Source organism: Anas acuta, chromosome 3 (genome assembly GCF_963932015.1).
Source record: "Anas acuta chromosome 3, bAnaAcu1.1, whole genome shotgun sequence".
Classification (NCBI taxonomy): domain Eukaryota; kingdom Metazoa; phylum Chordata; class Aves; order Anseriformes; family Anatidae; genus Anas; species Anas acuta.
The window spans coordinates 45,150,178-45,173,906 of NC_088981.1; the positions used below are offsets into that span (position 1 = coordinate 45,150,178).

Consider the following 23,729-nt stretch of genomic DNA (forward strand, 5'->3'; position numbering starts at 1 on the left):
TTCCTTTGCTGTGCAACTTCCATTATCTTCAACAGATTTATACTAGCCAGTTGTCCTGAGGGTAAGATATTTTTTTTCACCATAGAGGAAAGAATTCACCTCTTTCTGTGTATTGACCTCTAAAAATTAATGGGGGAAAATGGGACAAAAGCTCTAGTTCTGTTGTTTTGAACATGTGGATATATAGCACCATGAGTGAAGACCTTTTGATACCAGGCCAGGGTGTATGGCTATAGCTGTCATGCTACCCATTTCTAAACACAAATATTTTGGAACTCAATCCAATGTTAATTAATTGATTTTTCTAAAGGGATGAGTAAGCCAGGGAAGAAATGGCCTTGTATTAACCAATTCTCCTGACATTTTGTGAATTTGAATCAAAAACAGGTCAAGGTTAAAAACTGATGACTTTCCACTACAGGGGTAGACATTCAGTTAGAAATATTGATAAAATAATTTGCATACTTTTTTTTCCCAGTTTGTGCTTTCCTCACTGTGAGCTAAAGCAGTAAGATGTTTTGTCTTTTCAGGTTTGAGTTACAAAGGTATGTAGAAGGGTAACTTTAAAAATAGGGACAGAAAATATCTTTAGCACTATCTACTTCTCTACCTTCGGTTCCAGTCCAGAGTAATACTACACTTTCAGTAAAATCTGAGCTATATTTGTTGCTTATATTAAAAACTGTACTGGATGTTATATATTCCAAACTAAACAGAACTGCGGAATACATTTTTTTTTTTTCTTCCTCAGTCTTGCGAAATTTACTTATAGCTAGCTGGCTTCTGTTGGGGTGCTAAATGCTGTCTTTCTAATCAGAGCTAGGATCAGATGGGAGCAGGGCTGCTAAGAGCTGCATAGTTTGTCAACAAAGATGAAAAAGCACTTTACTGAAAGGTGTTTCTTACAATAGTTATTTCAGAAAGATGAGGTAAGCTTTCATCAGTGAATGAAGCATCTTTCATTTAACCTGCCTGTATAAAGCCTCCGTAGCACAAAAGAGCACACAGACTCAAAAGGGCACACGGCAGTGCCTGCATGTAAAGATGTTATGCACATGGGGTTTGGAGATCTTGTTTGTTTATTAAGTGATACATCTAGCTGAAATGATTGTGGATAAGCTGAGACTGTGTATGTTGGGTCTGACCACCACATTTAATAAAAAGAAATTATCTACCACAGTAACTACAGAAGAATTCAGAACGTATTTCGATATAACTTAGCATTGCTGTTTAGTTTAATTTGTATGTATCTGTGCACCTCACTGTGGCATTTTTCTTCAAGAAGCGAGAAATTCAGAATTACAGATGAGATTCTACCTTTACTGTCTCTCTAATGCATTTACTTTCTGAAATCTGGTTATGCATTAGGTACAAAATACTGTCGTTACAGTACTTCCAGCTTAAACCTAATTATTTAGTTTGAGATGCACTCTTTAAAGAACTGGCTAATTCTAGGGGCTGAGGTGATGACACCTTATCTCAAAGGAAGGCAGTAGCTTGCTTTTTTTTTTTTTAATTATTTCTGTGAAGTCTAAAGTACTTCAGTGCATGTGTATATATATTGAGGAAAACCTCAAAACCTTTATGGACATGAATGCAAAAATAAAAATACAGTTAAATAGTTGCACTATGAAGAACTGGAATTTTAAGCCAATGATATTTGACTGTAGTAAGCTTTTAGGTAAAACCCAAGATATTAAGAATTGATGTAAACTCTGGAGAACTGTATATGTTTGAAACTAAAGTAACATTCTTGGTTATACATACCCAGAGGTTGCAAACTTAAGAAAATATATATATATATATGTATATAATGTTGAAGGGCTCCGAATTTCAAAACAAAAGTAGCATTTTATAGGAGAAATTATGGAGAAAGGTACTAGACTTCCAATTTAATTTGGAATTCAATTCTATTTTAGATTGGAAGTTTAGTACCAATTTATATTCCTGCTCTTTGTGTGTGGACAGTTTATATGGCGTTTTCACTGCATTGTTTCTACAGGCGTCTTGGACTTTTCTCTGCTTTATGCAATGCATAATGAGGTTGTCCTAAGAAATGTTCCCTTTATCTTTTTATCAAAATTAAACCCAAAGCATATAACACAGTAGAAAAACAGCCACTTTTACTGCTCAGCTCTATTTCTTAAAGAGAAATCCGGATTCTTCCCCATGGCTTTCTCTTTATGGGTGTGGTCCTGGTGCAGGGTGCTACTCAAAACTTATTTGCATGGCTCTCCAACAGCAGGCGAAGCATTGATAGCCATGCTGTTTCCTGAGTACTGCATTTATCAGATTGTGCTCACTCACCTTCAGCTGTTGGCTTTATCTTGGTGATTATTCTGGGTCTGCAAGTTTTCTCATGACCAGTTGTTTAAGGTCAGATTGGATGGGGTTTTGAGCTACCTGCTGTAGTGGAAGCTGTCCCTACCCGTGGCAGGGGGGTTGGAATTAGATGGTCTTTAAGGTCCCTTCCAACCCAAATCATTCTGTGTTTCTATATTTGTGTCACAGCATGCACTTCTGCTCTTCCTGGTTATATAGGCTCACAGCTTTACATGATGGTGATGATCAGGGATATAGGCCCTTGCTAGAGGGTATTATATTTTAATGCCATTGTGCAGTTTCAAAAGACTTGACTCCCCCACAGAGTACCTCAGAGGAGATAGTATGGGTCAGGGAGGCAGCTTGATCAGGCTAGATGGGAATAGTTATTTTAAACTGACTCATCTAGTTTCAGTGTATTCTCAATTATTAAATATGGGGATTGTCCCATCAGCATAACTGGAAGTGGACACTGTTTCATATCAGGCTGTCCCACAGCACCCTGCTGGTTTAGGGTACCACTGACACAGGTGGTGCAGCATCATTGGTGTGCTGCTGAGCCCACACCCTCCAAATCTGGAACTGAACTTCGTTGGCAGGTTCTCAAAGGGGAAGCAGCAATGCCTATGGTCTCGGGTTCCTATGGCATTGAATCAGACTTGGCATTTGTACACTCTATAAATACCTCTGCATGTATCTGTATATAACACCTTTGTCCGTAGTTGTCGTCTTTGTACCGGTTGTCTAAAAATTGTTACAAAAAAATAAATCTCCAAGTGCTGTAATGCAAACAAACGACAGGCTCTTCCTGCGCTGGGCTGAGTCACAGGCAGTGCACAACTTGCAGGTGTGCAGTGGCAAAGCGCCGGCAGCGCTGGGTAGGGTTTGCAGTCCTGCATGTCGAGCTCCTTTCTTCTCCAGCTCAGGGTCTGAAAGGATCAGCCAGGTACCAAGCTCCTCAATGCCTCTTCTGTTTTTCTGCAAATCTTTGCCATTGGATGAGCATCTTTTTTAACTTCTGCCTCTCTTCCCAGAAAATCTGCAGACGTGGTACCTGTTCCCTTCCTCCTTGTGCTGCCAGCACAGCCAGGTTTCTGCTGGAGCTAGGGTGTCTGTGTACAGCTCCTGATTTGAGTCAAAGATTAGATCCAGACTAGCTCTTTTTTAATCTGCTGCTGGGCTGGGCTGGCGTCTGGTGACGCGCTGAGCTAAGCTGGCTGCAGCGAGTTAATAGAGAAGAGGAAAGGTGTCGAACCCCTGCAGAATGGCTCAAGGGCTTGCACTGTCTGACCTGCACTGTGATCCTGAATGCTGAAAAAAGATGATAAAGCTGCCTCATAAGAAGCTACACAAATTTTTCCTTAAAAAGGTAAAGTGTTTTTTTTTTTTTTGTTTGCTGCTTTGATTAGGTTGATGACAAAGTTTGACAGTTGCATTGTTCTTGTGCAGTCAGCCTCGTATTTTCTTTATCTTGAGTTGTCTCAGACTGTCCTCTCAATGTAATGTTTTTCTTGGCTTGTGGTTTGGGATGTGATGGAAGTCATCAGAACCAGGCTTGGACCTCATGCTATATGGGTTCACTTGATTACAGTTGTAGCTTACAGCTTCTGTCTCCCTGTTGCGTTGTGCTGCCTTTTAGCCCTGTTGCTGGCACCATATGTTCTGAATCTGTCACGTTGAATTGTAGTGCTCTCTACAAGTTTTGTTTGCAGTGTAAAAAGAATGTTGCTTATTGACTGGTGCTTATTTGGGGGTTGGGGAGGGGAGAAATAGTTCAAATTATAAGCAGATGTCTATTTTTCAAATCTGTTGTACACTTATTCTGTTTTCAAATATACCCATGTAGCTCAGGGATATGGAGAGACCTTATGGAAAGCACATTACACTTTCAAACAGAGCTGTGTTCAGAACTACCTGGGCTTTAGTTTAAAGCTACTTCTAGATTATGCCTTGCTATTCAGCACTATACCTAGTGAGGCATTAAGTGCTATGGTGACTGACAATCTAAGTAGCATTTTTTTAATGTCTCCATTTGCTATGGATCCTGTTAAGACTATGCATAAACACTATCTAAGCACTATCCCTAGTTATGAAAAGACATATGTACTGTGTCATAACCTCCCCCCCTTCTCCTCTTGGCTACTTATGTGCACAGTTTGCATTCCTGATAAACCTCTAACAGTCTGTTTATTCAGTAGGGTTATCCTGATTATAGTATGGGACTCTCAATTATAGTGAACTGGAGTCCTACACTTTCACCACATAGTATAATTTCACGTGTATGCTATTTCATACTGATATCTGTAATAGAATATACCCTGTTAAAATGGTTTTAGTTAAAAATATTCAATTTGTCTATAAGGGAAGACAGTGGTCACATTCTAGTGTAAGTTAGGATCTGGCATTTAGCTCGCTGATTTTGGCACTTTCAAAGACACAGATGGTTGGTTGTACTGCTTATTTTGAGGTTGATTTCCAGCATTTAAACACTGACATCACAGTCACACAATTGAACTGTCCTCCTGAGATTCCTTATGCCAAGTGAAAATCATTTTCCCTTTTGCAAGAGTATATATTTCTTGCTGCTGGCCATTCCTGATCAAATGGCCATAATTTTACTGTGATATAACTACAGCTTGATATTCTGTTATATTCTCGCACATAGGACTAGAAGTCCCCAGTTGATTAATGTACGTAACAATGAAAGAGGGTGATGAATTATGCTAAATTTGAATTTAGAGTAGTTGCTGAAAATTCGATTTCATTGCTGAGCCAGTGGTCTGAAGTGATAAAGTGAAGGTGGGTTTAACCAAGAAGGAAATGAGTGTAATTTAACATTCAAATAGCAGTAGGGCAGCCAGAGTCTTGGGAGTCCTATAGCAACTTGTTCTATTGTGAAAAGACGTTTGTGTTACCACACAACAGAGATGTTGAATAGGATTCACATACTTGCCTGTGTTGATGGTTCATGTTATTTCCCTGGAGGTGGATGGGGAATTTTCAACAAACTACATTTTGATTTGTGGTAACGTCTGGAACAAAACTGCTGAAAACATCTGTGATCCTTCAAGAAGTTGTAAGCTGATTCAGTTTGTAGGGGTCTTTTTATAAGTGTTGGGAAAGGGGGAGGGTACCACAAAACTAGTGGCTAGATACTTTCCTCTACTATATGTGCATACCTTTGACTGAAGTGGGTGCACTAGCATATTAAGACAAACGTGATTCAGAATGAGTTCTGGTCTTGGGCTTTGGTTTAAGTCATGGGATCAACAGGTGATGTGATCCCAGGTTAAATGATTAGACCATAGCCAGTTAGTGTTGAGAGTTTTGTTCCTCTCTGACTTGTATACACGTTTAGGGCATGGGGAGTAATCTCAAATAATTGGAAGATCAACTAGATGGATAGTTCTCATCTTTGAGTGATGGTTGGAAAGAATTAATGGATGCTTCTTTTTTCACCTATGATTACTTTCTTAACGGATGTTTTCAAACTTGGGTCCCTTGGTTAGATGTATTGTTCAGCTGATGATTGTTTCCTTCATTTACATGGCCACTGCCACAGAGATCCCTCTTTGAAGAAAGTTTTGGAAAGGACCTGTAGCTCCCATTTCTTTATGAATATAACCGTACAACAGTTACCTGAATGCTTGCCTACCTGATAATCATTCAGATGTCTGTGCAGTTAAGTGACTAAAAGAACATACTTATAACATTGCAAACAAAAGAATGCCCCAAATAGGCAAGTTCCTTAAAATAAATAAATAGGTCTTAGGATGGTCCTGTGTTTTCCTGGAAAAAATATCTAATGAACAATAATAAAATTTGATTACAGCAACGAAAGCTTCCTTCAGAGCTTACTCTTCAACCTTATGTGTGGAAGTAGAAGTTGAGACTTAGCTTACTAATCATATAGGCACCACTAGCCCTTACATAAGTCAGTGATTCTCTTTGTGAGGGTTTTCAGAAGTAAGCCCCTCAACAGCTGTGTGTGAGAGCTTTTACAGCGTAAGAGTTTGCTTTGGAAAGTATGCCTTGACTGAAGATTGCATGGTGTGTTTTAAGTTCACAATATTATTCATTGGTTATGTATCAGATATGTTCAGTTCACAAGGTATTAGGGCTTTTGTTTAATACATCTGAAAGTTCACGTTTATTTCTGAAATGTGAATCTATTTTTTGTACTTACCATATAAAAGTCTCAACCTAGAGTCTTTATGCTTGTGCAAATCCAGCATAGTCCACAACATCTGAGAGCATAAACAGGAATTTAGAAGGCAATTTTGTTGAGTATGTTGTCTTTTTTATAAACAACAATAATAACCTTGTTTACCTGCAAAAATTGGCTGGTACCAGTACATTTAACATCCTTGTTGTCTACTCAAATCTGAAAGGGTTGTCCTCCTTTTCAAAGAAAGGACAGCTATTTAATGTTTTTTTTTTTTTTTCTTCTTCCTTCAAGGGCAAATGTTCTTCCACATAAATTTATTTGTACTGTTCAGAGTTTCTTCCGAGAGCTTTGTCCAAAACAAACATGCAGTGGCAGAGAGGTGTTCCTGCTATACTGTCAACCAAACCATTGAACAGGACATGTCATGAAACTGGCATGCATAGAAAATACAACATTATATAAACTGCTTGATTTATAGAAAGGATATGAAAGTCATTACTAGTAGTAACAAACTATAGTTCAGTAAATAAGTCAGTAGGAAAATAAAAAGCTAGTGGAAAACATTTTGATTTGAATTGCTTTCTAGCAGAAAAATAGGTTTTATTAAAAATAGGTAATTTTGGGTTTCGCCGTTTAAGAGCAAAATGTAATCTCTGCTAATAGGCGAGAAGCACTTAAGCAAAACAAATTAAGACTTAGCTGATGCACTCTTACAGCAATCTGGTGCTGTAAATGCTGATTGTATGATTTACGTAAATGCACGTTTGTAGCATCAAAAATGAGAATATCCCCCCCGTGTTGTGAAAAATGAATTGGTAACAACTGCAGTATTGGCAGATTATTATCTCTTGTAGCTTGTGGCAAATGTCTCTGCCTTTCCCCATCACTATCAACAGAAGTTTCTGTCCTTAGGGAACATATGACTGAGTCACTGATACAAAGGAGAGAAGCATGAAAGGATGCATAGATCCAAAAAAATCAGATAGAGCAGAAAGATATCTTTTAGATATCTTTCTGTTCATTCACACATGTGAAAGTCATATACATGGGCAAGGTATTTTTGTAATTTTTTTTTTTTATACAAAGCAATATGTTTCTACATGTCTATAATAGTTTTCTTTGTCATAGGCGTGCTTGCTGTCTCTTGTAAAGCAGGCTGTGTTCTGGGGGATCTGGGCAGCCTGTTGAGCCTAGGGACTGTTATTTTTTTAATGCTGTCTGTGCAGTTTGGGTTGGAACCCTTCAGAATGGGGAAAACTGAGCTGGCACCAGCATTTTCAAGTCGTCTACCCACATGCACCCCTTGTAATATTATGACAGTTCCTGTCCTCAGTGGTGGCACTAGTCACTACTCAGGAATGTGGGGTGACTTAAATACTAAGACTGCTGGTCAGGTGGGAGGATGGTAGTTGAGTCCAACTATGAAGATCTGCAGCAAGGCAATCCTGGCTTATTCTCTGTGCGGCAGGGGATGGAGAACAGGTTAGAGCTGGGACACCAGGTCAGAGCCAGAGTTCTGGAAAGATGGGCTTGCATTACTACTGCAGCTGCTGGGGGACTCCAGGGATGCGCCCTGCTGCGGAGGGCTCTGTTCATTTCTTCTGCATATACAGGACCAGCTGCTCCCCTGCACTCTGTACCCTGTGCTTTGCAACAGCATCCAGCTGGCTCTTTGCAGGGCTCCGGTATAGGCAAGATAAGAAAACCTGACTGATCTGCTACATACAGCTGTCTGCTTCTATAGGCAAACACCTGCTTTGTCTATGTCAAGACTTGACCCCAATGCTGTATTGTCTTCCAGTTGTAAATTGGTGTTAGGGAATGATTGTGATCCCTGGAACGTGTAGTATTTGACTGCAAGTCCATAGATGCCTTTGCAAGGAACCTTGCTGAAAATTGTATTCCAAGAAATATGTACTTATTAGAATTTAGATCCTCCAAAGTCCACAACTAGTAATGTCTGTGCATGCCTATTTGAGCAAGTGATTGCATACAGAGAAATCATTCTCGGACTAACTCTTGAAGCAGCTGTTTTATAAGGAAAGAAAAGCAGAAGCCATTGTACATGTTTTTGGCTGGGCTTAAAAGGAAAAGTTGCAAACAGGAGTAGCCCAGTCCTCTCACTCTTGTATTCCTTCCTGCACATTTAAAAAAGACACATTCTGTGATTGCGTGTGTGACACTGGGAATATCTCGTAGACAGGCAACAGTTGGGACTCTGAGGTTTTGGCTCTCATGTTATGACTGACAGAGGATGCAGCTGTGTGTTTGTTAGTAGTCTGTTTTTTAAAGATTGTAGGGGAAGCTTTCTAATGCATGCAAGTCTAAATTTCATGAGACATTAAGAAGACAAATATGCTTTTGAAGATTTTTCTTTTTGTAACCTAAGTAATGTGTTCTCTGTAAGCAACTATGTGGAATGAAGGAGCCTGACAAATGTTGGAATCTTCGTTCAGGTCAAGGTACAAGCTCTTAAAAGCAGAGAAACCATACTGAGTTTAATAATAGCTATCATTGGGCTATGTATGTTTATACTGAGGTGTACTTATGTAAACACTACACAGTTTTTGCATGTTATAACCAAAAATGTTATCCACTTACAATACTCAACCTTATTTTTATAAAGTATTTTTGCGCTTAAATTCCTTGATTATTTCCAAAAAGGAATACTGGGAGACAATTTTTCAGGATTGTATTCAATTCTATCTCCATGCAAGAAGACTTGTACAAATTCCTGCCCTCTGTATTGGCGTCAGGGTTGCAAACGAGTATTTTAGTTGAGGGAAGTGGGAAAGAATTTTTCTGAACTAAGCAATGTATTTTTTTTTTCTTCGCCCCTTGCTCAGAAACAGTTGAACAAGTCAAGCTTGAAAGTTTGAAAAAGAATTAAGCCCAGGGCAGACATAGAAGATTTCAGTCTAAGTAGACTTGATTTGGCAGAAATTGGAACAACTAAAGCATAATTCTGTGGTGGGGATGTCAGCAAATTCCACAGAAACTGATGTTCATGAAGGTGGTGTGGGAGCCACCATGCTGAAGGAGAACACAACTCAGCTGTTGAGGAGCTATGTCCTTTTTGTGTTTTCTTTTTCCAACTTGAGTGTCTTGAGTAATGCTGTAGCCAGTTATACATGTACAAGGACAGTTCAAAAACACCTCCATACGTGCACACCTCTACTATGTTAGTGCTCCTACTGCAGTCAGTAGGACACCTGTGGTTATCCATGGGTTGGGTAACTGGAATGCAGGTAGGTGTCAAGCAAGTGAAGATGAGGCCCAATCAAGAATTTATTGAATGTGGTGAATGTGAGTCAGTGCCATCTGGGTGGAGTTCCTGGTATTTTATTTTCCATGCATGATATGGCGATCACTTCAAGGTTTAAGAACAAGGGGGATGCATATGAACAAGGTAATTATACTTGTACCTTAGGGGAATAAAAATAGATTGCTTCTAATGTGTTCTGATGTTCATAATAGAAGGTTTGGATAGAACTGTAATAGTTCTGTGAAACAGATTTACGTGCAATGTGAAAACTCCCCTGAATTTCTAATAAGAGTTAAGAACACAGAGTAACAGCTATGCTTTCCTGAGCCCAAGGGGTCAGTGGGGCTGATTCATGGTTCTTTACTGGCAGCCTTCTTTCTTCTGATGTCTTCTAAACAAACAAGAAAAAAAAATTGACAATGATGCAGGAGGATCTGTGGACATGACAGAAAGTTCCCACCTATTAGATATACCTGTTGACCTTTTGATAAAATAGTTGTGTGGAGCCTAATGCTGTCTTCTGAGACAGACCTTGGCAATGCTCTGCGTTTAGTGTTTCGGCAGAGAAAACACCCTGGAGGTTGTAACTGCCAGCAGGAAGTCTTTACTTTCAGCCTGCCATGACTGCACTGCACCCCTCGCTAGCTCTGTGAGGCAGGGCAAAGGCATCATATGAACCATCATCTCCTCAAGAGTGCTGGGGAGAGATGGACCCTGTTGTGCTGGGTGTGGATGTTGTTTCAGTGGACAGTCCTTTTTCCTCTCTGAGGATCAACCTCTTGAACCATTTCCTGAGGCTTGTGTGTGTGCTGTGGCAGGTGATTGCTCTGGCAGACTCTCACACCAGTAAGACTGGGAAGGTGGTAGGGCAGGGCTTGGCTGAGGGGTGCTGCTTGTGGCCCCATGGTGGGAAGCACTGTTGGCAGAGAGTAAAGAAAGAAATGGGGATTTTGACACTTACCTCTAAAACTGATGCCAGTTCACTCAGTCATTAGCCTAGTTAATCTATTAATTGTCTTGTGATTTATTACTTCATTGGTAGGTAAAGAAGAAAATGATATGAGACACCACTGTAAGATAAGACAAAAGAAAACCAACGAAGTAATTGCTTATATATAAATGTGTGACCATACGCGTGCTAGCCTTTGTCTTGTGTAAGCGTGTGTTGAAGTGACAGGAACTGTTCTCCCCAGACTTTCTCTCTGTGTGTGGGTCCTTCCCTGGCACATAGCAGGGCATGAGGTGGCTGATGGCACGTTGGTGCCATGGCAGGGCTGGGCAGGGCGTGGTGCAGGAAGTGCACAGCCTTGCTGCTATGGAAGGGCCTCCACAGCCCCGTGGGTCTTTGTGCTGTGCAGCTGGTGCTGCCAACATGTGGGCAAGGATTAAAATGTGGGGGTGGGTTTTGGTAGATCACAGCTTTCTCCCCTCAGCTTCTTTATTAACACATCACTTGGCACTGCAGGGTGTCTGAAGAGATTGCACAACTTGTTCCCTGTCACCTTATGAAAGAACTCGACTTAAACATCTCTGCTTTTGCCAGAGGCAAGTCGTAATGCTTGCCATTGGCACTTGAAAAATACATCCCTGTACTATGAAATACATCCCTGAACTCTGCGTGCTGGTATAAATGTTAAAGCTTTTCAAGTAACAAATACCTTCTTTTAGAAAGGAGGGCCTGGGTCAGCTGATTTAAGGCTGTGCTCTGTGTCCCTCGTGCTGAACCTAAGGCACCATCTTAAACTACCTTTTTCTTCGCATTTCCCCCTAAGGATTGACTATTAACTAAGCATGGTGATTTCTGTCAGGTCTTCTTACTTTACATCCAAAGGATGTAACTTGGAAAATGGAACTCAATTTTCTTCACCTAAATGACTTTATTTTCTTTCTGTTATAAATTCTCAGGTTGTCTCCTGTTCTCTAGCATGATCCCTGCGTTACTAGCTTGTTTTCAAGTGATTTCACATTTCTTTTGTCCATATCCAGGATTCAGCACCGTAGCTGACAGCCAAGTGTGCATGCTGTGCACCTTCTGCTGCAGGCACAAGTCATCCTTCCTGTAGGTAGCTGTTCCAGTACCCTTCAGTGTTGTTCAGGCCAAGTCAATATTATCTCCCAGTTTTTCCAGTGTGATATGTCTTTCCCTTTTCATTTGAGTTCATGTGGTCTTCCACTTCTTTAGCTGCATTCCTTTGAATATAGGCACCAAGCGTCTGTGCAGTAGGTATGCCCTATATGATCTTTGTGGTCTTGCAGTTCACATGCAGCCATATTTACTTGCTTGCTTTACTCAGTCTTGTAAGAATTATATGCCATCTTTTCTAGTTTTCCAGGGGGATACAGGATCTTATTCCAGCAGCCACTGCTGGCCTTCAGCAATTACTTTCAAAAGGTAGAAATACACAAATTTTCTGTTTTGAATCTCAAGATGTGAAAACTGTGATCTTGGCACAAATGTATTCTCAATTACTTCTGGTGCTACTATATAAAGGCAGGTATGAGTCATGCAAAGAAGGTGCATGTCTGCTTGTAACTTAGCATATAAGTGAGGATTTAGTACTTGATAAGAATGTACTGTGTAGTTTTAACTGCTTTATTTCTAAAATTGGACTGGTTTCTGAAAGATACCTTCTGAGGTGAAGGAAGACAAGATGTGGCTATGAGGTCTGCATTATATCTCAAGTGATAGTCCATTGGAGTCACAGGCTTGTTTTTTGTCTCGTGTGCAATCAGCAGAGTCCTGAGGAAGACCTGTGTCAGACAAACAGCCTGAAAAGAGCAAGGCTGAGGTGCATGTAAAAAGAGAATGTGCTCTGCAGAAACATAAGACTTACTTTATTAGCTCTAATCCAGGATGTGCTGTCTTTCATCTGAATTACTGGTGATAGTTAAATGAGATTTTGCAATATAGACTATTCCCAGATGAAGCAGTTAAGCCCTTTTCATGTAGATATCTGTTCACTGAGATCTATGAGAAGTCTGGATTGGGGTGCAGATTAGGGTTAGGGGACAGAAGGTTACAAGTATTTATTTTTATTCCTTGAATTGCAAACAAGGATGCTACGCTGCTACTTGCCTTTAAGTTTTAAAGTTTGCCTTGAAGGAAAGACAAACCGTAATACATCTTTGATAGTTAGAAAATGAGTCTCAATACTAGAATCAAATTTTGGATTTTTTAATAGAAATACTGTACTTTTTTTTTCCTTGAACTGTGGTTTGGTTTCTTTTAAACTTCCTATTCAAGTCTTTTTTGTTCTTCTAGGAGCTTTTCGATTCAGATATTCCTGAGCTCTGATCTTGAAGAATTACAATGTAGTAGGAGCTGTGTAATTAGATTTTTTTTTTTCTTCTGACTCCTGTAGTTAATAACATAGAAGTAATGAACGGACTTTAATGTGGCTTTTCACTTCTCTCTTTCTCTGGAATTTGGAGTTACTTTGGTGTGCATGTTTTTTTTTTTTTTTTTTTTTTTTTTTTCCCCATTATGTTACAATACATTTCTCCCTTATAGAAAATTGTCACATTAAAAAAAAAAATAAAATCAAAAATCCCACAGCATGTATTTCTTGTTCAAAGCGAACATTTTCTGCCTTTTCTCAATCCATCATTTGACATCACTTGAAATAAGCCTCACTTAGCTTGTAGAGTTTTTTTTTTTTAAGTGTCTTCTGAAGGAAAATTACTATTCCCCAAAATTGTTTAGAATCTAACTGGCTGCCTTCTTCATGAAAACTGTATAAATGTTTTTTGTGAGCCATTCAAGTCACAGAAATGGGAAGTGAATCTAGGCTTCCAAAAGAAAGATCTTATAAGCCTACTCATTTGGTTTAGTTCTTGGATATTTGCTGCAAGGTGTTTATACTTTATTTCTGTGGAAGGCTGAGGCATTATTTCTGTTTTCTTTTTTTCTTTTTTTGACAGGATGTTGATAGGATCTCATTCTCTTCTATTCTTGCTTGATAATCAAAGTTATCTCTTCTCTTGAAGGATTAAAAAAAAGCCTTCTCAACTTCTTACTCAAATATAAGAAACCTGTAAATCTAGAAAATAAGGGTGCATTTATGTAGATTGAAATGGATAAGACAACTGATACAGACATTCTAGCTTTTGCTTAATCTTTGTAATAAAAAGGAAAATGAATGCACACTTGAACTTAAGGGGAAACTCTCTGGAGGCCTTAGCAGGATGCGTTGTTCAGCTCTGAAAACCAAGGAGATATTGCAGCCTCCCTAAAGAACAGCTACTTAACATGGGACGGCATGCAGATGTGTCTCACTTCGGAGTCTGGTGGGGAAGAGACTAATCTTAGTACAAATGTAGCAGCTATTGTAATTGGAGAGAAAAACTGACAAGAAATGTCTAAAAGTACCTTTTTTTGATACTGCTTCAGAGAATAGCACTTCATTTTCTAGAACAGAAAATGACGGAAGGTGCATGGCTGTGCAGAGAAAAATAAGCCATTCATGAGAGCATTAAAAAAGTAAAAGTGCATTGATATTGATTTTTTTTATTTTTTTTATTTTTTTGAAGAACTGTGAACTGCCATGTCCTTGCACCTATTTATGCTTTCCAAAGTAATATTGTGAATAGGGGGAATTGCACACTGGAAATTGAATGTCTAGTATTGATTTGTCCGAAGCACCTTACGGCATAGAATTGAGAATATGCTGATGTTTGGGAGAGAACTAGGTGCTCAGGGGAGCTGGGGGACAATATCCAGTTATGAAAACAACTTCCCTTCCATAGTTGAAGGAAAGGTGCAACAGCAGTTACAGGAAGAAAAAAGAGGAAAGAAAAGGAGGAAGAAAAAAGAACAAAAGGAAAAAAAGAAAAGGAAAAAAGAAAAAGGAAAAAAGAAAAAGGAGGAAGAAAAAAGAACAAAAATCTGCCATTAAAACTTTATTTTTCTCTGGAAGTTCAAAGGTTTTCTGCTGTCTCTGATTTTTGACAAAAGATACTATTATTACCCTAAAAACTAAAATAATAAAATAGGCTGCATTATTTATCAAATGACATAAAAAGTTGTGTAAAATAGCTGAAGATGCTAGCAAGAGACTTGCTAATAAAGAAAAAAATACAGGAGAAAATGGGGGTAAACCTAAGAAGAAAGCGCTATTCTTTATTTTGGTCTTTGCCTTTCTGTTTAATATTGGAATAATGCATCCTCAGTGGCCTCCTGGCTTAACATACATGCTACCAATTTTACATCAGAAGAAGGTTTTAAATAACCTTGTTCTCTTACAAGTTGCAGCTAAACTCTTCAACTTAGCATCTGACTGTAATGAAAAAGAGAAATTCAAGTGCAGAAAGCAATCCACTTGATTCAAAGACGGGCCCTGCTCCCGGAGATGGTTATATGCAGCTGTGCTTGTATTCCACTTCAGTAAATCCAGGCTAACAAACCTATGATTTTCCCTAGCTTCTGAGCAGAGTGCTTGCTGCTATTGTCCTCCCTAATGCTGAACATCTTTTGATAAGGGCAAATGGTCAACTGTTGCAGATGATAATGTTGTTTACTCTAGACAGGTGTGTGTCTGTTCTCATCTAAGTGCTCCACTTAAAAAATTGGTATTTGCTAGTGGATTTTGTTATTTCAGTGCACAATAAGGTACAGCTGATGCTTGTCCAAGTTTGTTGGAAAGCTTAGAATCTGATTTTTGTATTGCTCTGAAAGAGGTGACAATATAGGATGGAGAGGTTAAGCAGAAGGGAACAAACCTATGTGAGGGTTATGCACTTAGGAGGTAAGACACTTCCAAGAAATTATTTTCCTTTAAACCACTTCAGGAAAGAGCTTGCCTGGAGAGGGTTTACTGAATCAAGTAATGCCTGTCTCAGTGGACCCTGAACAAGGAACATGGTTAAATTAGTAAAGCTTTTTCAGATTTTATTCTTCTGTCTACCGTGTACACAGTTTTGTTAGGAAGAAATTGGAAGTAAAGTATTTCCAATATCTCAAGCACAGTATTCAAAGCTTAGTTTTTACAACATTCATGATTACTCAATATTTTGTATTAAAATGTCCTAAACAATGCCCTTCCATCAGCAGATAGGGAAAAGAAATTAAGAAAACACCTCAAAGTTGTTGAAAGTTAGTGTTTTCAAAATGTGTTGTAAGCATTCTGTTTTTGTTGTCAACATCTTCTTTTGACTGGAAAGCATAGATTCAGTTTTGTAAATTGAGACTTTTAATACCATGAAGAAAATAGAGAAGTCCACAATGGAAACTTTACACGAGCTATATAGGTGGCTCAGGGGCAGCCTGTCATTAATGTTTTATAAGCTCTCTCATTAGATTTCAGAGTACTTGTTTCTGCTTCTGAAGAGTGTATATGCAGTCCTTGTGTTTGAAACTGCATGCCATTACTGATATGTCAGGGAAAAAAGTCTGTTGTTTACCTGTTAATATCTGATTCAACCACTTATTCAATATTAGCAGTCATGAGTAGCAGTTGTTCAGTATGCTGTACGTGTTCATCTACAAAAGCCACTCTGTAGTTCAATGCCAGACTTTAGGGGAGAGCTTGAAACAGAATAGCAGATGTTCCCCTCAAACGAGGTTGCATTAGAAACCAGCTTCATGGCAGCTAGCTAAGGGTGCAAAACGCAAACAGCCTGTTGAATAAAATATGCTGGAGTCCTGTTATTGGCCATAGTTTCCAAGGCAGCATGGGGCACAGTGGCTTGATGCAGCTGAGCAAACTGGCCTCAGATCAGGCTAATGCCTTTCTTGCACATGTGCCAAGGGAGCATGAGGGAGAAGCCTCTACACTCTGGCTGTCTGGACAGCAATGTCTCTTACAGAAACAGCTAGAGCTCATGGAAATTAATTTAAAGGCTGATAGAGAGGAAAAACTAGGAGAATAGTGAGAACAAGACAGGCCCCAAGTGTCCACTTAAGAAGATGTGGAAGTGGAAGCAGGTGAAATTAAAAATCTTGGCAATGGCCTTTGGAGGACTGGGAAAATAAAGGGTGACCTGACAGGGGATGAATGTCTGTTTGGGGTAAGTGGAGAGGAAGGTAGGAGGGAGCATCTCTAAGGAGATGACTCAGGTGATGGCCATTCCTGCAGCCTTCTGCTGGTGATCTCTCTTTTCTTAGAGGCAGATACCCAGGCAGAATGCAAACAGAGTGGGGAAGCTAATGCTGCTACTTGCTATTGTTTTCCAAGTCCTCCCAATCTGCGTCACTCTGGAAGGATCTGTATACTTGCATTTCAATTAAGAAGTTTAGTCTGGAATCCTACAAGCCGATTTGAGAACCGGTATTTACAGATGAGTGACTTCTTAATTTTCCTCTTAGATTCTTTGGGACAGGATTGTGGCTAAAGGGGAGGGGGAAAAACAATAAATATATAAAAACAAACAAACAAAAAACTTGGTGATTTGTAATTAAAGATTAAGTAATGTCACAGTTTTGGAAAAGGTGCTTGTAACAAATTTCACAGTATTCAAGGTGCTGTTTATTTGAGAACAGCATAATTTGATGTATCACATAAGCTACTATAATGTGTATGTTTACATAAAGCAAAATTCATATCACTGAAATTAGCGTATGATAAAGTAACAGATTCTGCCTACTTGCTTCATTTGGAGAGTCTTCTGAGTTTTGCACTTTTTATCATGAGCAAAAGACACTCTAAATGTTATACACCTTTGCAAATGACTAAAATGCAAATTGAAAGTGACCTGTAGCTGTAGACAGTTAGCAGAGGTCAGCAATGGGATAATGTTTCACATTAAGCGAATTGAACAGAATGATGAGTACAAAAACATATAAAATCCCTTAATTCCTTTTAAAACCCCACTAATCTATGTGATTGTAGATAATCCTTTGAAACGGTACCAAAACCAGTATGCTGAGTGTAGCCATAACCATGATGTTTAGCCTTGTAGCATTACTTAAACTCCTCTGGTACCTTTCAGAAACTGTATTGCATGTAATTTTCTACTCGTTGACGAAAGTACAAGCGTCTTGAAATTTAGAAGTGACCCCATTACCCTATTCCTTCTTGCCTTAGGTTTCCTCAAGAAACTGTTACATTGGACAGTGCAAAAATGCAAGCATTTTTCCGAATGATCTAAAGACACATTATCTAGGTCATGTTTAGTCAAGAATGAAGACAGAAAATGAGAAGGTTTCTGGTTTGCTGGCAAATTAACATCTTCGTGTTCATCTCTTTACAAGTAGTGTGCTGGGGCTGTTGGCTTCAATCTTTTTTTTTTTTTTTTTTTTTTTTTTACCAAAGCTACTAGAAATTGAAGATGATAATGTTCTTTCTCCTCAAAAGACCTTTGGACCTACTTGGTCTACTCTCATTCCTCTCCTTTCCTATTTTCCTTGACACTAAAATATTTTTCAAGACAAGCAAGCAAAAAAATAAATAAATAAATAAAACAAGTTTAGAGCGAGGAATTAAGATGTCTCTTGTAAATAGAGAAGTTAGTCTCTCTTGTTAAAACAGTCTGCCTTGTTAAATGCACACTTCATTATTCCTTTGATCTCTACATTTAATATAGTGTAATTTCTGTTTTCAAAAATGGACTTCAAAGTCATCTTGAATCTGTGACACTTGAAAATGAAGAAGGATTAGATACAGATATATATATATATATATATATATATATATATATATATTTATTATTCGAGCAGGCTGCCCATATCATGTGCTTTATAATTAGTGTACATCTATTGAACCAGAGCCACAAATGGCTTGTGGCAGCACTTTTTTGAAATGATTTCATGGAACACTTTGATTAAAAAATATTCCAGTTCAAGTTTTTTGAGAGCAAATGTTGAACAAATCTAACATCTTATTCTTCCAAGGCTATTTGAGCATTGCTATTTGATTTTATACAACAGCAAGTTCTTCAATATTTGAAACATGTAAAAGAAACATTTTGAATAGCTGGATTTTTTATTCTTATATATATATTTATTCTTATATATATATATTTCCAGAAAGAAAGCATGTAAATAATGCAGTAATTCATATACGATCAGAAGGGCTTGGATATTATCCACTGAAACAACTTCATGAGAATATTCTTAGGATATCTAGAAGACCCATTGGTTTCAGAGAGCATAAGCTGGTAAACAGCTATGCTAGCTCCATGGTGCTGTAGTGAGTTTCAACGCATACCATGCATGACATCTTGCATTCATGTAGCTTTTTTCAACCAGAGAAGATGATAATTCTTCAAATACAAGAAGCAAAGGAGATTACAGGCCAGGTTCTGCTCTGCTTTTACCTCTTGGAGCTGTTTATCTCAGCATGGGTTAGTGTTTTCTGTTTGGACTGTGGTTATTGAGACCACCTGGCCAAGGTAAGAGACTCCATGAACACAACTGAAAAGCATGCCCCTGTTTCTCCCATGTATATCACTGTGTGGGATGAGTCAAGGTTTATCACAGTCAAGACAGGGATTTTACTTTATCAGATGTCACAAGCATTCAGGAAAGAAGATTGCCCTCTTCTTAGAAACTTGCTAACTTGAAACAAATGTCTGACAACTTAATGTGTATTGAAAAAGTGAAAGTTGGTTTCTCATCAAATGAAACACTTAGCTTTTATTTATTTATTTATTTATTTTAAATGTTTGTCTTCCCTTATTTGCCAGGTCAGAGGAGCTGCTCCAAAGAGTAAATAAACTTTCCAACTTGCCTGAAAATGATTGATTCTCAGCTCTTATTATTGCAAATATGCTCTTGCACAATACTGAGTTCCTATTGGCCAAATAAGAACTTGGAAAAAAAAAAAATAGAGGAATTAAAGTGGCATAATAGTAGGAATACTACTGCATTGTGGAGCAGGGAGGAAGGTTGTCTCCTGTAGAACAAGAGCACAAGGGAAATTCTGTATTGCTCCATGGAAATCCTGTAGTAGCCTGCTATGGTTCCATTTACTGATGTGCAGCTTCAGCATTGTGGTTCCTGAACACGTTATTTTTTAAGCAGCACTTCTCAGTATTCTGGATAAAATATTTTTTGTTTTCTTTCCCTTTGTTCAGAGTGGTTATGCCAAAAAGCAATGATAATATGCCAGGAGTCAATGATGGTTTCTCTTTACTAATGCTCAGCTTTATACCCAGTCTTGCTCTGCTACATTATTCAGTATCATATGCCTTTTGCTTAGTGTGAAACTGATGTACCCTGAAATATTTCATGCAGTTTGGAAGATTGTTACGACTGAAGTGGTTTAAAACATAAAAATGGAAATAGTTATTTTCTTTAAACCATGAAGTTTGGGGGGAAAGGGCTTGTCCTTCCTTCCCACGTTATGTTATGCAAAAGGCTTGAATTATATTTTTAAATGAATTTAAAAAAAATAAAAAGAAAATTCCTTTAAATAAATGTGAACATTACATGGAGTAATTTATTGGCTACGCTGGGAATTTAAGTCTCTGTTATGAACATCACTGTCCAGCTTTCAGGGAGATTTGATGTAACTTTACAGTCAAACATTGGCTATTGTTTTCATATCCTTTTAGAAGCACAGAAAAGTTCAGATGCTATGCTGCTGATAGTACCGTGGAAAAGAAAATAGAAAAGTGGGAGAGAATGAAACACTGTCAATAAAAAAAAAAAATAAAAATCCCTCTTTTCAGATAGCCTGTTTTTTTTTTTCCAAGTTAATAACTAGTTTAGCTCAATATATTTTTACATAATGACTTTTTTGAGACTTATCTATCAAGTCATAACTATTAGTCATAACTATCAAAATTGACAACCACCTACTACAGTAATTTTTATTAGTTTGCATACTTTACAAGCTAAAGAATATTTATGGCTACTATTGAAGATAATGAGGCATGTTTTCCTTTTAAAAGTTTTAGTATAGTTTATTTTGCTGTAAAATATTTCTCACTTGCTAGCAATTCTTATTTGAAATGTATTAAGTGTAAATCTGATAGTGTTTAATTTCAAGATCTATATTCCAACTGGTGGCGATGAGTTTTTAAACTGTGAGTAGCAGTAGCATTACACAGTGATTGCAATAAATGTTCTTTTAGGAATGGGAGATTTCCAAAGGTACAGATGTAGGAACTGCCAGACACCTACTAAAGTCTGTGACACGTCTGACAGCTCTTGAACGCTGTGTATCTAGGCTCAGTTGTGCTCTTTACAGCCTCTCTCTTCATAGTCTTTTTGCTTTTGCCATTCACATAGGTATCTGGGGCTTACAGATTCCAGGTTTCAGTGACTTGTGCCCATTAGGGTGTGTGTGTGTGTTTTACGAGATGGAACAATCCGAAAGAGCCACATGTACCTAAGGATATCAATTATAATGGTGCTAAGTTAACTTAGCAGTACCAGTGGCAAATTAATGTATCCTATCCCTATTGCTGGTTCAGGCAATTGATCAACCATTTGTTATTAGAAGCTGGGAAGCTCTGCAGAGGCTGGGGGAGGAAACGGGTGGGAAAGGGAAGAGAGAAATCTTTGTTCTCATCCTATTTGTGCTGTTTCCTCACGTATTCTACTAGCAACTCTTGGGCAAATGCTGCCCTAGCCGGTCTGATCCGGGATGTCCTCTTGCTCTTGCCTCCTTCATATTTCATAATCATGTGAGGCTCTCCTGACTAACTGGGATAGTTTAAATATAAGCCTGGGGGAGATGGAACTGATGCAGCATTTTTGAATAGCTTCTCATTAAGGCAGTTACTGTTGCAATTTTTTTTAAGTATATTGCTGCTAAGCACTATCTCTGTTTAATGTGTGTTGTAATGGTCTAATGTTTGAGTTATGACTCAACCTTCAATACTTTATTTCTGAAGGGCAGAAAATTTCCTTTTTTCTTTCCACTATTTTTCCTCATTTTGACATGGCTCCTTTCTGATTGAAAATGGTATGAGATTTTCTGCTATCATGGTCAAAATGCAGTCATATAAGATGTACCTATATCCTCTATTTTCAAAAGGAACATTTTTTTTTTCGTTAGTATTATTTTTGCTGCAACAACTGGGTTTGAAACTGTAGCTATTGCTGTCTGTATCCCACAGTCTTCAGGGAGCGTGAGTCTTTATTCACTTAGCTGTTATAAAATCATATCCATTATGGATTTCATTTTAATATTATCCTCTGTAAGATAACTAGAAATTAATCTCTTCTAGCTACTACAATAATCCTTCCATTTGCTCTGTTATAGTTGTCTTTCAGCCTAGCATTGATCCACATACTGAGATTGGCAGTATTTGCAAGTTTGAATCAGAAGTAATTGACATTTATGCCATATGTTGTTTGATATTTTATTTCAGGCAAACTATTTTAAAAAGCTTTTTTAAAGCTTTTTTAAATGGTGGCCAGGTACAATTTTCTTAGAAGAATTCATGGCAGAGGTTAAATACTAATGGGTAGGAGTTGGCCTTGCATACTGTTTTTTCAATGTGTGTTCAGGGGACAGTTAATGGGGGGCTGTGCCAAGGATTAGGGCTTTTACCTTTTTACTTCAGGGTGCAGGCAGTCAGGTTTTGACTTAAAATGTGGGGGTGCTGCTGGGCTATATAGTGGCTGATGATTCTCATGAAGAACACCCCACCTGGCTCTGAACAGGACAGGTACGATATATGTGGGGATGCTGGTTTAGAGTTGCAGGCACTCGGACTTCAATGCAGCTTTGGTATTTATATGTTTAGGACCTGGGTGAAATAAACCATTTTCTTATGGAAGCAGTTTACCTCATGTAAACCTACCTTGTAGGTGCCCCAAAGGTATTTATTCTGGATGAAGGTCTTGTGAGGAGCAGGGTCAGATGACCTTAAATTCATGTATCAGCTATCTAGACAACGGGTATCCAAGCTTCTACCCTTATGCTGGATTGTAAATGGAGAACAAGCTATTCAGTCCATAGTTGTGAAAAACTGACTTGTTTCTTTTAAATGAGCTTTTTCTCTAGCCTTGATTCATACCCATTGACTCTGCACATTGTGGTCTCGCAGCATCACACACACTACCTCTGGCAGGAGGAAAGGGAAAGGAACATCAAATCTCCATATATTTCCCACTATAATTAATTTGTATGTCTCCTTCTGTCATATCATTACAACTCTGTAGCGAAGCTTGTCAGTAGTTGCCTGATCCATTTGGGTCCCTGGAAAATCAAAAAAGTGAACTTCTGCAGGATTACATGTAGCTTACCTGTACTGCAATTCATGTATTGACAACTGGGGCGGTATGCACTAAGAGCAGGATCTCCACAGCGTGGCAGTGTGAGGTGTGCGATGGAATCATTACAAATCCCCAATGCCTGTGTCCAGTAGGCAGATAAGCAGCTGGTGCTGATTAGGCATCTCAAAGTAAGTGTATACTAATGAAGACTGCTTGTGAGATGCAACGAAGTACAATTTAAAAACTCAATAAGGATATGAAAGGTCATCGGGGGGGGGGGGGAAACAGTATAAAAATACCCCTGAAACCAATAGCTCTGTGCTGTAAATATCTAAATACACTGATTACAACTTCAGGTGCACATTCCACACTTGAAGTGATTGAAATGAGGGGAAAATAATGGTTTCTAAGTTTTATGAACAAATAGAAATTAGAGTGCCTGCGTAACTGAGGCTGTAGAATTTCTATGAGCAATTCCTGCGCAAGGTGTAAAAGCCTTTGATTGAACTAGAGTGTATTTCCTTAGAAAAATGGCTGTTCTGAATTTTCAGGCTCTAAAGGACAAAAAATTGTGTAAAAGAGTATGCAATCTTTGGATTACATGCAGCATAATTTTCCAGCTAATATGTACATATTTGATTTACTGCATTTCGCCTTTTAATCTTTCTCTAGCTTTCTTAGGTCCTTTCTGTAATTGATTTGAGAGGCACTGACTTCTTCTAAAGTTATGTTTGAATTCATAGTCCTGCTGTTCTGCATCATCAGATCCATCACTGTCAGGTTTGAGCCTTGTTGCTGGTACAGCCTGGCTCTCGAATCCAGCACAGCCTCATGCCTCCAGAGCAGGCAGCCTAAAACCAAACCTC

General features: G+C 38.5%; 1 protein-coding gene across 4 annotated transcripts in view; it reads left to right on the plus strand.

Moving 5' to 3' along the window:
* The window catches only part of RPS6KA2 (ribosomal protein S6 kinase A2), a 301,250-nt gene that overhangs the window by 41,741 nt on the left and 235,780 nt on the right, over positions 1-23,729 (plus strand). Inside the window, exon 1 of one of the 4 annotated variants that reach the window (XM_068676931.1) lies at positions 3,550-3,691. The exons of the other annotated variants lie outside the window; for them this stretch is intronic. Within the exon in view, the coding sequence (XP_068533032.1) occupies positions 3,644-3,691 (48 nt within the window). The 5' untranslated portion in view covers positions 3,550-3,643. Of the gene's footprint in view, positions 1-3,549; positions 3,692-23,729 lie in introns of those variants that run through there. 4 annotated transcript variants of the gene reach the window in all.